Source organism: Cebus imitator, unplaced genomic scaffold, assembly GCF_001604975.1.
Source record: "Cebus imitator isolate Cc_AM_T3 unplaced genomic scaffold, Cebus_imitator-1.0 Scaffold286, whole genome shotgun sequence".
NCBI classification, from domain to species: domain Eukaryota; kingdom Metazoa; phylum Chordata; class Mammalia; order Primates; family Cebidae; genus Cebus; species Cebus imitator.
The window spans coordinates 773000-789682 of NW_016107601.1; the positions used below are offsets into that span (position 1 = coordinate 773000).

The 16683-nt window shown below is 42.6% G+C and overlaps 1 protein-coding gene across 1 annotated transcript in view; it reads left to right on the forward strand.

Annotated features, from left to right (window-relative positions):
- Positions 1–16683, forward strand: part of CAPN13 (calpain 13) — an 86080-nt gene that overhangs the window by 17095 nt on the left and 52302 nt on the right. Inside the window, exons 2-4 of the mRNA XM_017501943.2 lie at positions 1993–2222; positions 12199–12271; positions 13835–13956. Of these exons, the coding sequence (XP_017357432.1) occupies positions 2025–2222; positions 12199–12271; positions 13835–13956 (393 nt within the window). The 5' untranslated portion in view covers positions 1993–2024. The remainder of the gene's footprint in view (positions 1–1992; positions 2223–12198; positions 12272–13834; positions 13957–16683) is intronic.

Below are 16683 nucleotides of genomic sequence, written 5' to 3' on the forward strand. Positions count from 1 at the left end.
TGCTAGAGTTTATCACACATTATAATTCAATATTTTCCTGAGAGGTAGGAGGCTTGGCAATGCTATACTGGTTCCACTGTTCCTGAGACACAGAGAACTGGTAGACCCACGATTTTCACAACTCTACGTTACCAAGTGCCATTGCCTTTTGTCTTGAATTGACAAACAATTTATATCACTGTTTTCCTACTCTGGAATGATACCTTGCCGTTTTAGCTTTATCACTACTTAATTTGTTGTGGGTCTTCTTTTTAACCCTGTTGTGAGTGGTGAAGTATACTGAATATTTTATGCCATTATTCTCCAAGAACTTGATTGAAGAAATGGACACGTGCATTAGGTTAAACCCAATGGAACTATCTGTATTTAACCATTTCTTGCCTTAGGTTAAACCCTATGAAACGGACTATATTCAACCATTTTTGACCTACAACAATGGCAGTTCTGTATAGTTCAATCTAATAGTTCAAATGTAAATTATTCTTATCTTGTTTGTGAGACAGTTGTAGGCACAATTTCCTCCAAATATGCTTGCGCAAGGACACCTCACTGGTGATATTCTGCCTAAGAATTTGTGCTATCTAAATAACTTGCCACATGCTATTACAAGGTAATTGTAAGAAAATTGCTAAGTTATGAAGTTTACATACATTTTTCTAGGATTCGAAATTTTGATTATGAGTTCATATTTTTTCCTTAGAATGTATTCCTTTATAGTCCTCACTCATTCATTATCACCTGCTTCCTTTTCCACCGTGAAGTGGAAATGGGTAGAACACAAGGACCTTGAGATTTTTTGTGCCACCTTCACAGACCCTGGTCAAAGAAGTTTGATAAGGCCTACTCTAAGGACCAGAGAGGTTTTTCAGTTCCCATAACTAGGAAGCATGGATTCAGGATTCCCATCCATGCCAGCCTCACAGATGGAGGATGTGATATATTTTTGGTAAATGGCGTCAGTTACGTTCCTGTGGCTGCCTGAACAAGAAACCTCAGCCTTCCTTGTTAAGTCTTGAGGAAAATTGGAATGCTAACATGTATTGAGGGACTACTGCATGCCTACCAGTCAGTTAGTTAGGTCAAAATTTATTTCATATCATAACAAACCCTAAGAGATTGATATTGTCAATTTATACAGGTAGAGAAATAGGTTCTCAGTCTTGAATACTAGCTCCATATTGCAGAAGTAATATGTAGACCACGAAAGCAGAAAGCAAACTTCAAAACCAGTGTGATATTCACTGGACTATCTTTTCTTTTTTCCCTCCCTATCCCCCATATTCAATTCTTCGCCTGTGAAATTACACCAAATCTGTCTGCACTCCACCATCTTCCCTTCTGATACTCCACCACCATCTCTCCTGTGGACAAGTGCAGCAGCTCCTGGCTTCCTTCCTATATCCAGCCCCTGCCCACATCCTCTCTCTCGTCCCCAGACTGCTCCTAGCAGCCCCATTCTATGTACAGATCTGATCACGCCCCACCTCTTCAACAGCCCCGCAGAGCTTAAGGAGTATAAAACATTTCCTCACCCAGCTTTCCAACCTACCTTTCTGGAAATCTTTCCCAACACATCCTACCCACCCCCGCCACCCCCACCCCACCAAATCTTCCAACACCCCGTGACCTTTCCAATGCAACTCCTGGACCCCTGTGTACTTGCTACTTAGGGAAGCTGTGGGCCTCTCTACCACTTCTTCACCTGACAGTGCTCAATAAATGTTCATGAGGTATACTAGTACCCCATAGCCTCTTGTGCACGTGACAGCACACTGGAAAGCTGTTTTGTACAACAGATTGAAAGCTTAACTGGGAATGAGGATGCTTGAAACCTAGTTCAGACTCGCTGGCTGTGCCACCAGGGACAGCGCAGACTTAGTCCCAGTCCCCTACCTGTAAAGGGTGGTATATCAGATTGCCCTTCTGGGGCTCACATCTGATGATGCAAAGGACTAGGCTCATTCTTAAAGGATCACTTTTTCTCATCAGCAGCAAAGGACCTTGGAAGTCTTCTAAGGAGAGTCATGGCATATAATCAGGAGCCTTCAGCAGAGACTTCCATCATCAAGTTCAACAACCAAGACTTTACTACCTTGTGGAATCACTGTCTGAGCATGGGCCAGAAGTTTGAAGATGAGACATTTCCTGCAGCAGATTCTTCCATAGGCCAGAAGCTGCTCCAGAGCAAACCCATCTCCACGGTGCTATGGAAGCGGCCACAGGTGAGTGAGCCCCACAGGGGCATACTCAGCCCCAGGGTCCTCGGAGCTGCCTGCCATGGCACCTCCAGGCAAAAGGAGGCTTGGAGTCATGGAGCCTGGAGGCTGGGCCAAACCAAACTAGAAGGAGAATGAAATTCACCAGGTCCCTCTGCTCCAGTGTTGTAGCTACTCAGCGGGATGGGAAGATGCTATAGCAGGAACCAGGAACTCAGACTCCTGAGTTCTAACCCAGTTCTAACACTAAGTACATCACTAAATTAAAATGCTTCAGTTTTTCATCTAAAAAATGGGAAACCATAGGTTTCCCACTGTGAAGATTGTGGTTGTTGCTGTTTGGAGTCTCCTCCCCTCCTTAATTGAACCCCCATTTATTGCTCTGTCACTCTTTCTTCTCTTTGGGTATCTGTATCTTTATATTCTTTTTTTCCTTCCTTGTTTGAATTTGCTCAAAGGGAAGATATCAGGTCAGTTGTTTACAGTATAGGATTAATTAAAATAATCACCTCCCCGCTCTCTTTTGTGTTCACATTCTCCATCTTAGAGAGGCTTGACCACCTGTAAGAGAATTTTAGATATCAACTGTAAAATTAGGGAGATATCGCAGAGCAACATTCAGACCACCCTGACTCTGCAACCCCAGTAGACGGCTGCTAGCTCTACCTTGCAGTCAGGTGAGCCCTGCTGGGTTTTCTAGAACTATCTCAATTTTAGGGTATGACAACGCCACAGAAAATTTCTCAACTGACTCATTCTGATAATCTCATCAGGACTACTGTTGCTGCAAAGCAGCTGGATAAGGACCACTCTAAGTACCCGGCTGCCCAGACCTCTATTCATGCTTCTGCAGGTTGCCAGCATAACCTAGAATGAGAGAATATGATATAATGTCTAGTAAGCTAATCATTGTAATATCTGCAACAATTATTGAGCACTGATTAAATGCCAAGCATTGTCCAAACACTTCCCATAAAGCCAAGGTAGGTTATAGAGTAAAGGTATTTTTTAATGATAGCTATTAAGAGGCTGTGAGGTCCCCTAACATATTTTTCTGGTCTGTGGATATCTAATTCAGTTCTGCTGAATGTGGGAGAGAGAAATGAAGACATCAGGCTCTGGGAGGCGACACCTCTTGCCCTACATGGGGACAGATTTGAAGCTTTGGTGAAGGGAAGGGTTAGTAAGGATCAGGTAGGGTTTGGCATGCTGCTTAGAGAAAAATGGGGTGTTTCAGCCTTCTAGGGTCCTCTTATCAGCCATTGGCAATAAGTCCTCAACAATGACTCTCTTCTGTCCTTTACCTCCTAAGGATAGCTGAAGCAGAGAATTCTATTTAAAGAAGTTCCAAGGGGTCATTTTTTCCCCTTTGCTATTTTCAGAAGCTGAGATTATTTTTTAAAGTGGTGGGATTTTTTTCTCACAAGATGCTGAGCAATAGATGTGAGACCATATTTATAGTGTTTAAGAATATATAACACTTCTCTTGAGAAAGGGTTGAGAGATTCTATTTATCTGATTCTCACAGCAACTCAACTTGTGATGTCTTTTGGGGGCAAGGAGAAACTGAGGCAAACAGAAGTGGAATTACTTACAAAGAATAATTCCAGGAACCCAAAATAGAGGCAGTCAGGGGCCGAATCTGTTTTTCTCATTACTAACCTCTTCATCCAAAAGTTTACCTAAGCTCTGCCGGCAGGCTGGGTGATGTGGGGGGGGGAGGGGGGTGGTGTAATTTTCATTCTGACATTTCTTTTTAAATATCATGTTTCTTTGTCTTTCTTATCACAACTGGCAAGGCTTACCTTTGTATAGTACTTTCCAGAGCTTTCCATGTGTCTTCTCGCACTTTGCCTCCTTTGTTTTCTCCTAATTTTATAGAAAAGAAAACTGACATTCAGACAGGTGATGTGACATGCCAAGGTGACATGATTAGCAAGAGAAGGATCCAGAATTTAAATGAAGATTCCTTCCACCTGCTGCACTATTCCTCCCACTGACTGAAGTGCCTAATAGGGACTCTTAGAATTTGGATGAACAAGTATATGAGTGAATGGCTGAATGAAGAACTTTACCTATGGGTGTCTGATACATGTTTCAAGTTCATATGTACAAGAAAGAAACTTTGAGTCGACCTATTTTCCAAGTAGAACAGTAGAGGAGCCAGTATACTCACCCCTTCGACACTGTAAAGTCCTTGACCCACACTGTGCAGCTGTGACTACAGAGGGCACTGGAAGACGAGCCACCCCAGCCTGGCCCAATCCTAGTAGTGATGGCCACGACCCACAGAGTGCTGACCATATGGCAGGCCTGGCTTTAGGGACTTTGACTTGTCAATCCTCACAGTAACTCTATGATAAGGTACTATTATTAGCCTCATTTTGCAGATGAGAAGCAGAATCAGATATTAGGGGGACCTCACTTTGCAGATGAGAAGCGGAATCAGATATTAGGGGGACCTGCCCAAAGTCATACAGTTAGATGATAGTAGAGCTGGAATTTGAACTCAGGAGTCTGATTCCAAGACCTCAGCTCCTAACACCATGCTGCATGCCCCTGGAAGCCCGCATGATAAGCTCATGTCCTATTCTGGGCTCTTGCCTGTCTCTTAGTAATGTTTTTTGCACCAGTAGAATCTTCCACCTCATGTGAGTGAACAGGAATCAATCCCTCTCTAAAGTCAATCTCTCTGTGTATGTTCTGCCCTTTTTTCCATTTTTGAGGGATAAAATGATACCTGTACCACATCTGATTACTCTAAGGACTAAATGAGTACAATATTAGAACAGTGTCTAGCACAGTGTAAACACTAGACACTAGTTATTGTCACTGTGATTAATTTGGGAGAATCTCATAAGGTAGCAGCCTCAGGGGCTATTCCCTGGGATTTTTGGGCTTTCACAGTCCAGCCATCTCAGCTTCAGCCCTTGGCCAGTTTCAGAAAACTCTTACGGGGAGAAATGTAGGTCAGAGGAAACTATTTAGGGGCTGAAGGTAGGCTGGCAGGGGGTATAGGAAATGCCTTTCTTTTCTTGTTCGGCTTTCTTTTTTTCTTTTTCTTTTCTTTTCTTTTTTTTTTTTTTTTTTTTTTTTTTTTTTTTTTTTTTTTTTTTTTTTTTTTTTTTTTTTTTTTTTTTTTTNTTTACAGAGTCTGGTTCTGTCACCCAGGCTGGATTAAGTGGCACAATCTCAGCTCACTGCAACCTCCACCTCCTGGATTGAAGTGATTCTCTTGCCTCGGCCTCCCAAGTAGTTATGATTATAGGAATGAGTCACCATGCCTGGGTAATTTTTTGTATTTTAGTAGAGACGGGATTTCACCATGTTTGCCAGGCTGGTCCTGAACTCCTGATCTCAAGTGAGCCACCCACCTTGTCCTCCCAAAGTGCTGGGATTACAGGCATGAGCCATCACACCCGGTCTCATGTTCTGCTTTTTAATCACTATTTTTAGAAGGTTGACTCCCAAGCTATAGCTTGCTGAGTGCCTGTCCAGAGAGATCTGACCAGTGCCCCTTAAACTTCAACTATATAATGGCTGAGGTAGCACCAATGTGTTTTAGGCCATCTCCACATTCTAGGTTTCTCCAGACAATGAGAAAGCTCCTCCTGTAGGCAACTGGTAAACCACCAGGGACATCATTCTGTCTTGAGTTTTCATCCCAGCTTGGCAGGTTCAGCACTAGCCCAAGAGTCAGGGGCATGAGAGCCAAGCTTAGTTTTCTATGCCTGGTGCAGAAAAGTTGTTTTGTATCCTATACCTTTCTCTGTCTCTCTTCCCCACCATCTTACTTACCCTTTCCTCCCTCTAGCTCTTATAACAATTCACCCAATAATCTAATCCATTTGCTGCTGAAACGTTTTCTGAAGTAGAAGGAAGCCCCATTTTCATCTTGCTTCATTCTGTTTCCAAGCCCTTCCCTTCCCTTAGTCAGGCTCTGTAACAGCCCATGACAGTGCCCTGTGCAAATGGCACTGAGAGGATCTGACTCCTCATCAGTCTCAATGCTTCCTACAACCCCAGTCTCAGCAAAGGACAGGGCTAAGGATTACACTTACACATGGGGTATCTATGTGATATTTCCCTGAGCTAAATATGGTACTTAGAGTGGCTCTCTTTTAGGAGAATTTTGACTTCATGGATAATTTATCAAGCATGTACATGTGTGAAGTATTATGCTAAGCACTTTACATGCAATCTTTTATTCAATTACCCTCACAGTCCTGTGAGGTAGATAATATTATCATCCTCATTAAATTGCTCAGCACCATCCATTAGAACATTCTGTGATGATAGAAACGTTCTTCCTGCACTGTTCAATACAGTAGCCACTAGTCACATGTGGCTATTGAGCACTTGAAATGTGACTGATGCAACTGAGGGATTTAAATTTTATTTAATTTAAATTAATTTAAATGTAAGTATCCTCATGTGGCTCGAGGCTACCATATTGAGCAGTACACAATGGTAGACGGTAGATCTTCACAACAATCGACAATGTATGTCAGACAGACTGAAATTTCATCTTTGTACCTGTTTTGTAGTAAAAAAAACATTTTACTTCTCAACTGAAAAATGGGCGTTGTGCCCAAAACACGTTGCTTAACAGGTGTTCAAAGCTCAGCACAGCCCCATTGTAGCTTCCTGCCTATGGCCATCCTAGAGTGAGGCACTGCCTATCCGGGCGACACCTCTCCGTCCACGCAGCCAGAGCGGTTTCTGAAAGCATCATTCAACTTGAAACAATTCACCTTGGGACCAACATGTGTTCTTCAGGAAAGGAAGAGGTTAATAAAGTAGAGTTATAAGTGCAGGTTAGGTTATGAAAACATTGTGTAAGGCAATAGGTAACAAAACATAGCAGAAAGTGACCCTGCCAACAGCCAAGTGTCATTCAGCCAGAGAACTTTGATGCCAATAAATCAAATCCCTCTAGCAAAAATAGAAAAGGGAGTGACGCTGCCACCCATCTTAGACTGAACTGGCCACCCTGTGAAAGGGCCGAATACCATGATGCTAGACATGGGCTCTCTTATCTAAGAGCAGCCTGCCGTGTGTGAGGATGTGGAAGTCTTTAGAGAGAATGCAGGAATATGCCAAGTGCTGTCACACGGAAGACATTATTTCTTGGCATATTTCTCTGCCTGTCTCTGGAGACGATTAGGGGAGAGCAGCTGGCTTGGGACCACATCAGAGAGCGTATTATCTAAGATTCCAGAAGTCCTTGTACTGCAGGAGCGCTGACATACCTAAAATAACAGAGATTACCCCAAAACTTTGCCTAGAGAAAGATCTCCACAATCCAGAATTAAGTACGTTCCTAAGATTACTTAGCTTGACTATTGCTGCTGGCTTCTGTATTACTCAGAGTTCTCCGGAGAAGAAGAATCATTAATATATATCCTGTTGACATATTTATTGCTAGTAAATATATCAATATATCATATATATATGTCCTAGTGTACGTATCTTATTGATGTATTGACGTATATCCTAACAGATATCCTATTGATATATTTATGATGAGAGATTTGTTAGGAGGGATTGGCTCACATACTTATAGAGGCTGAGAAGTCTCACAATATGCCACCTGCAATCTGGAGACCCAGCAAAGTCCGTGATGTAGTTAAATCTGAGTGGGAGGCCAGAGAACCAGGGGAACGGATGATGTAATTCCCTTTCCAAAGACAGGACAAGACTAATGTCTCAGCTCAAGGAGTCAGGCAGAGAAAGGGCAAATTCTCCTTTTCTTTATCTTTTGTTTTATTGAGGCCCTGAATAGACTGGATGGTGCCCACCCACCCTGGGGATGGAATCTGCTTTGCTAAATCCACCAGTTCAAATGTTAATGTCATGCAGAAGCACCCTCATGGACATGCCCAGAAATAATGTTTAGTCAAGTATCTGGGCACTTGATGATCCAGTTAGGATGGTATATAAAATTAACCATCTCAGCTTCCTTCTGTACTAATAACGTTTCAGAGCCCTCAAAGGCCAAATCCATCTCACAGGAGCCAAAAACATAAAGTTGAGAAGATGCTGACTGCTGGTGTGGTCAGAGTGAAGAACAGGACACTATGGAGGCAGGTACCTGACTCAGAGCCTGTTTCCTGTGCGACAAATCGCTTACCTTCTCTGAATCTGCTCCCTGGCCCTGGCTGGGCTTCAGAATCCCCTAAGAAGCTATGCAAATCCTAAATGCTATTTCTGAATGACCTTAAAATCAAAGTTGTGGGAAGCGGGGCACAGCAGCCTCCCTGTCTATAAAGCTGCTGGGTGATTAACAGTTGGTTGGAGACTGCCCTTTGCTGGCAGTTCAGCCTGAATCTAATCTAGGTTCTTATCACACTGGCTTCACCACTGCCCCAATGTGCCTGGCCCACCTGGTAACAGGTGGCCTGCCCAGAGTCAGCACATTCACATTTTCCCAGCCATCTTTACCTGTTGCCTTAATGGGCCTTGTCTCAGGAAGACAGCCTGGCAGACTAAAATGTTCTGGGTACCATTTCCATCCCTTCCTACCATCTCTCTTTTTGGATTATCGGTCACAGTTCTAAAGTCCAGGGTCTGGGAGGAACAAGCAGCTTAGAGGACAGGAGACATAGAAGCTGCTTTGTGCCCACTTTTGATGTGAACGATGCCTGTGGTTTTCCCATAAACTTGAAGTTGACTATTGATTTGTGGTTTGAGATCATCACCATTTAATTTTTATCACATCAAAGTATCTTTCTGTTCCTAATTAGCTAAAGTTTTGTTTTTAATTTTAACTTTTATTATTCTAGTAAATCATAAAAAGTTGTTATGTATTTATCAAAGAGGCTTCATAGCATTTATTGAAAGGATACAAATTTTTCTCCATTTGGCCCATGTAAGTGCTACTTCATATTATTAGATGTCTTATATGAAACCATCCTTGCATTCTGTATTTTCTATAGCAAAGCCTATATCATGATAACAAATTATCCAAAATCAGTATGGTATGTATATATGTTTCTCTCAGGTTGGGCATCAAGTCTATGCTGGCTTCTTAATGGTGTCAGGATTCTTTTTAAATTTTTTGTTTTTACACTGAAACTGTAAATGTGAGTGGAATTGTCTATTCTCTGAAGAAAAATTGCATGTACCTATAAGCTTTTACAGGGCATTGGGGTGATACCCGTTGATAACTTTAAAATGCTATCCCAAAGCTTTTAGTCTTTTCAGCTTATTTGCTAACACGAGTCAATTTTAGCCAAATTAATTTGTGTCAGAAAATCATTAGATTTTTCATTGATTGGCATAGAATTCTACATCATGATTTTATATTTCTAAAGCCCTTTTTTTTTTGAGACAGAGTCTCACTCTGTCTCCAGGCACCAGGCTGGAATGCCAGGGTACAATCTCCGCTCACTGCAACCTCCACCTCCCGGGTTCAAGCAATTCTCCTGCCTCAGCCTCCCAAGCAGCTGGGACTACAGGCGCCTGCCACCACACCCAGCTAATTTTTCTATTTTTTAGTAGAAACAAGGTTTTACCATGTTGGCCAGGATGGTCTCGATCTCTTGACCTCATGATCCGCCGGCCTCGGCCTCCCAAAGTGCTGGGATTACAGGTGAGAGCCACCACGCCCAGCCCTAAAGCCCTATTTTAATTCTATTTTTATTTCGGTTTCTCTATCATATTTACCAAAAGTTGGGTCTGTGTAACCCTCCCCCAAATATTAGGTTGGTGCAAAAGTAATTGCAGTTTTTGCCATTACTTTCAATGTCAAAAACCATTTATTGGCCATTACTTTCAAGGGCAAATAATAAAACAATTTATTTATCTTGCTGTTTTTCTGGTTTATAATTCACAAATTGTTCTTTTCAGTTCTTCCTCCCATTTTTCTGAAGCTCTTTTTGTCTTTTTCTAAGATCTATGAATTGACTGCTTAATTCTTGTTTTTATTCTATCTCGTTTAATAATGAATGCACCCAAGGCTATGGGTTTGTCTGAGTATAGCCTTTTTAACTTTGCAAATATTCCAAAAGAGGGGGATCAATATTTATTGAACGTGGACTATGTCAGACACTGCGCTAAGTATTTCACATCCTTTATCATTTGTAAATGGAAGGACTGGTCCAGCTTTGCAAGGCTGTTGGGAGCCTTACCAGAGAGAAGCCAGGAGCAAGGGACCCACCCTCAGCAAGGGTTTGATGAATGACAGCCATTGCCTTGATTGCATCATCATTAGATTCTCCCAATTGTCCTTACATTTTGTGTTATTGTTCCCATTTTACACATTGAGGAAACTGAGGCACAGCAAAGTAAAGGGAATTGCTCAAGGTCTCAAGGTCATCCAGGGAGAAATGTCAGAGTAGGATTCCATACCAGGTCTGTCTGAATGGGCTTTCCAAGCACCCCTACCCTTGCTCTGGGGATCCCTGGAGGGAAACTAGCAGGACCTCAGGGAAGAACTGTGTCCAAGGTCAAGAAAATGAAGCAACGCCATCTTTGTTCCTGGTCTGAAAATGCCACAGCCTCCACCTCTTCTTTACTTCCCACAAGTAGAGGGTCTTTGACAGCAGGCCTCCTTCGAGACCTTAAGTCCCCTTTTCCAATAGAGAGAGAGGACAAGTAAAGGCTACTGAGGTGCCCTCGCAGTTTTAAAACTGGCCCCACTTGGAACCCTGCATTCAGCCAAAGCACCTCGGGTTGTCCTTCCCTCTTTCTTGTGCTGGGGGAGATCCAGAAGTTCTGCCCACTGTGGCTCTGGCAGAGGGTCGGACCTGGTGCCACCCCAGGGTCCCCCTCACCCAGGAGGGCCTGGGCCTGAGAGTCCCCCCAACCCCTGGCATAAGATGGGGTTGGTTAGTTGTGGAGAAAGCAGTAGGAGGAGTTTGGTAAATGATGCCTGCAGCCAGGCCCCTGTGTTTGCAGGTGGGTACACCTTCCTTTGCCCCTTGGTGTGCGTATCTTCCAGGAAACTTGGGCAGTTTATGAAGAGCTGGCAGGTTCTACAAGGTGCATGACTCTGTACATGAATGGCTACTCAGCAAATAAATCCAATTCCAGTTTGCAGGCCTGCTCTCTGCGGACTTATTGGTCAATGTGAAAAGAAATGATATAAGGACAAATTACCAAATTATGCAAATCTAGGAAGAGGTGCACAGAGAGGAGGCCGAGGCCATCTTGGTGGGTGCTAGTGGGGCAAGTCTAGAGGGCAGGCCAGTGCTGGGCAGGAGCCAGCCTGTGGCCCAGTATTCTCCCAGAGTGCCCAGGGACCCCCTTTGGGAACACTCACAATCTCAGTGCCTGCTGGCAGTTCCTCACATTCTTCCCAGATGTGGCAGCATGGGGGAATCCTCCAGTACGCGCTAGCAGTACTGGCTGGCAGGCACTTTGTGTGTTAGAGGTTAGGGAAGGACCGGGCACTGAGTGCCAGCTCCTCACACAAGGGAGCTGGGGCCTTCCAGACCCAATCTGTGAGTTACCCAGGAGTGGGCAAAGAGCTGAGTCATGTGCATCGTGTGTCCCTTATAGCACATGGCTAGACTTAAACCTGGAGTCCAGAATACCTATGCTAATTCCTGAGAGATACCATTTCACAAAATCTTTATTATGAAAGCTATAGTACTTTATTATGTTTATAAATGTCTCCTCTAATAACTGTGTTCTATTCATTTTTGATGGTTTATTTGCAACCTCTTAATAAAACACTGGCTTGTTGAGATGGAACGGCTATTTGATCCAAGGACTCGTAGCCCTTATTTATGTATCTCTTTGGGTAGTATGCTAATTCATTTATGGCTTGTCGTGTCAGTTACATTTACACCCCTGTGTTACCTGCTGCCTTCCTGGTAGCAATAAAGGCTGAAGAACTCAGGCAAACTTTCCTAACTCAGATTTTAAGCACCTATTTAAGAATCAACTTCTACCCTTGAAAGGCAAAGTGAATGATGCCACTTTGGGATACAAAGGAATAAACGATGCTCATAGCTTTTCTCCCTCTTTCCTAAAGGATTTACCAGGGGGTGCTCCTCATTTCGTCCTGGATGGTGTCAGCAGATTTGACATCCAACAAGGAGAAGCAGGTAAGAGTGCAACATCTTCCCTCCCTGCTCTGGATAGGGAGGGGTGGAGGGTGCTGCCCACCCACCGAGTCCTGCCCACTTGTGTGGGAGGAAGGCCAGTTCCCTTGATGCTGCTGTGGATGGACTGCTCATGCCCAGTCCTACAGCCTGCAATGAGGAGGGGAAAGGGAGACAGGAAAATGGAAAGCAAATATACACTGAGTTTCTGCAATGACCATGCAAGACACCTTGCACAGCTGCAGCAACTCCATTTTATATATGTGGAAATGGAGAGTCTGAGAGGTAAAATAATTTGCTTAATGTCACACACTCAGTTAGTAACAGAGTAAAAAATCCAGCGCTCACTGATGGCTTCCCACCCCACCGGACAGCCCCAGAGCAAAGAAGCTGCTGAGTGCTGGAAGACACGGACAGGGAAACAGGAGGGGCTGTCCCACACCTGGGACAGCCCAGTTGTGGCCAAGAGAAACCTCAGAAAGAGAAGCCTTGGAGTGCAAGGGCAGAGCTGGCTGGAGAGTGGGTAGGAGTTGGGAGACAGCAAAGACAACAACGCTTCGGAGAACACACTAAGCTTTCAAAATGTCAGCTTGCAAATGATAGGTCCTGTACTTGAACTTCACCTGGTGGTATCACCGTGCCTGGGACCAAGTCAATAGAGCCTGCCTGGACCAAGTCAATAGAGCCTGCCTGGCCACCAGCCAGTGATTCCCCTGTTAGGGTTTCACCTCACTGGAGAAAGGATCTCTCTGAGGGCATCTTTGTGGCTTCTGTACTGAACCCAGTGCCTGGCATGAAATGGCATTCAAAGACAAATTGATCGTGTTAGGGGTGAAGAAGAAAGGACTCAGGGAGGGGAGGAGAGGACTCGAAGGGGCTTACAAGGACATCCAAGGAGAACTCAAGGCCATGCATCCCTCATGGAGGAGAAGGAGAGAACCTCTCCCTACTTCTGCACAAGGAGGGTCTGAGCTAATAGCAAAGAAAAACACAAATCAGTTTTCCTCAATTGTATAGAGCATTATTGCTAAAATTTGCTGTAACTTTAGCTCTGAGCACCTCTGGCAAAAAGAGGATCAGAGGCCAGATGTGCTGGCTCACACCTGTAATCTCAGCACTTTAGGAGGCTGAGGCAGGTGGATCACTTGAGGTCAGGAGTTTGAGACCAGCCTGGACAACATCGTGAAACCCCCTCTCTACTAAGAATACAAAAATGAGCCAGGTGTGGTGGTGTGCACCTGTAGTCCCAACTACTCAGGAGGCTGAGGCAGGAGAATCGCTTGAACCCAGGAGATGGCAGTGAGCTGAGATTGCACCATTGCACTCCAGCCTGGGCAAAAGAGCAAGACTCTGTGAGCACTACCACCACCACCACCGCCTCTTATTTCTCTGTCTTGGAGCCAGCCCCTGTGACTCCCTCTCTCGGTTCTCTTATCTCAGAGGGGAAAAATAAATGCATGATCCAGAAGGAACTGTGTGGCGTTTGGCGGCAAGGACCTTTGAAATTATGGGACGGGGCTTCCAAATGTGTTCAGTCAGCCTTTCCTGACTTATCTCCCCTCACAGGTGACTGCTGGTTCCTGGCAGCACTGGGCTCCTTGACTCAGAACCCACAATACATGCGGAAGATCCTGATAGATGAAAGACAAAGCTTTTCACACCAGTATGCAGGGATTTTCCGCTTCAGGGTACGTGTGCTCCTGCGACGCTGGTTATAAGATGGGGTTCTCTGTGAGTACAGGAAAGGTGGGAGTCTTAAGTTTTCTCTTGGCCTGGTAGCCTGAGATGAAAGTGACAGTTGTGCTACCCTCCCAACCTCCAAAAAAAGGATTCGAGCTTATAATCTGACAACACACAGGGAAGATGAGAGCTGAAATGTTTTCGTGTAAATAAAAAGAAATGACAGAAATGATTAGCAAAAGAGCCACTGATCGAGAACCCTGTAACTAACAGTGAGTTTTTGTCTCTGTCTATTCCTGGGCCATATCATGCTATTTTGATTAGAGTAGCTTTATAGAAAGCAGTAACATCTGGTAGGATAAGTTCTCCTTCATTATTCATTACCGTGTGCTCAAAAATATCTTGGTAATTCTTGTGCATTTATTCTTCCATGAGAATTTTTAACTTATTTTGTCTATTTTTTTAAAAAGCCACCTAATACAGAATACAGCAGCACTCAGTTTATGTATTAATTTAGAAAAATTACATTTTTATTATTTTAAGTTTTCGTTTCCAGATACAGGGGATACCTTTCTATTTATTCAGAACTAGTTTTATGCCCTTCAATAAAGTGTTATATTCATTTTGGTGCTGTATCCTTCTTGATAAATTCATTCTCAAACATTTTATAATTTTGTGGCTCATGTAAATGAGGTCTTTTTCCCCTCATTTTGAAGCAGATGTTGCTAAAAAAGAGAAAAGCTACTACTTATTGTATATTAAACTGCATCTAGCCACCTTACCAAATTCTTTTATTAGTTCTTAATTCTTTAACAGAATCTGGGTTGGTTTAGCTATCTAATAACATTATCTGCAAAGAGGTCATTTTGTCTCTCCTTTTAATATTTATAGAACTTACTTTGCTGTCTTGCCTCCTTGTCACTTTAGCTAGAACCTCACAATTTTGAATGAGTGAAAAGAGCCAAATCCTGCCTTCTCTTGATTTTAGTAATGCACTTTCTTGATTTATTCTTCTTTCAGTACATTCAAGTTGCTAAAAATTGTACTGGAATTTTTGTACCTATATTATGCATAAAACTGGTTTCTAGTTTGTTTTTTTTTTATCATGTTTAAGTTCCGCTAGCTTTTTAAAACAAACTGATTGAGCTTTACATACCTTGATTTGAAATAAGTAGAATAATGGAAGCTAATCATTGATTAAATGTTCTTTGAAAGTAAAATAGACAACAGTGAAATTACCTGGGCCTGCCTCCCTTTTAAATGTGATTTCTTTAATTCTTCCAATGTATTCAATAGCTATTGACCTGTTCAGGTCCCTTATTTCTACCAAAGTTCATTCTTAAAATTTATACTCAACTAGAAAAATCAACCGTTTCTTTGGTATTTTCAAATATATTGCCACCCAGTTGCTTATATGAATCTCTGACAATTCATTTAGCCTCTTGTAATCTGTGACCAAGTCTACTTTCTCAATCTGTGCTTTTACTGCTCCTTTTTTTTAAATCTAATCAATCTGTTGTGTGGGGTTTTTGTTTTTGTCTTTGTTTTTTAACAAATCAACTTTTGATTTTCATTAGTCTTTCTATTCTTTTCCTGTTGAGGTTCTGTTCTCTATATAACTAATTATTTCAATGCTATCTTTATTCCTTTATAGTTTCTCCTAATTTTATTGTTTTTTGTGATTTTCTGAAACTGCACACTTAATATTCTTAGTCTTTTTACTTTCCTCTGAGATGTGTATCTATAAGTTTTTATGTAAAAAGTGTTACTTTTATTAACTTTTAAGATAACGCATTTTTAGTTTTTGTATCTTTTTTCATTTAGGGGTTGCCTCTTTAATGTTTATTTGATTTTCAAGTGATTAAGTTTTACAAGAGGTAATCTTTTAGTTGCTGAGTGTCTGTTTTATTATAATCAGAGAATATAATTCATAACCGTCTACATTTGGGGAGAGGAATAGTTTTATTTCTAGCCAAGTGTACGGCAGTTTTTATAAATGGCTCCTGGACACACAAGGACAATCGATATTATCCAGTGGTTGAGTTTTACATACTGAATCAAGCTTTATGATTTGCTGTTGTGTTATCTCCCACTACATCTTTCATCTTGACTTTCTTTTTGTCTGCTTGATTCATTAGATTATAAAGAGAAGTTCCTCCCATAGTTATTGTTTGGAGAATTCTTATGCTTTCAGGCGCTCTGGCTTTACACTTTTCCTGTTATATTCCTTGCCCAAAGGTTTACGATCTTGCTCTCTTCTTATTGCAGCATAACTTGTACAATATCCCTATTTGTTGCATTTAATGCTGTGGCCTTGGATTCCTCTCTTTTTTTTATTTTTATTTCATTGCATTTTAGGTTTTGGGGTACATGTGAAGAACATGCAAGATTGTTGCATAGGTACACACGTGGCAGTGTGATTTGCTGCCTTCCTCCCCATCACCTATATCTGGCATTTCTCCCCATGCTATCTCTCCCCAACTCCCCACCCCTCACTGACCCTCCCCTATTTCCCCCCAACAGACCCCAGTGTGTAGTGCTCCCCTCCCTGTGTCCATGTGTTCTCATTGTTCAACACCCGCCTATGAGTGATAACATGCGGTGTTTGATCTTCTGCTCTGTGTGAGTTTGCTGAGAATGATGCTTTCCAGGTTCATCCACGTACCTACAAAGGACACAAACTCATCATTTTTGATGGCTGCATAATATTCCATGGTGTATATGTGCCACATTTT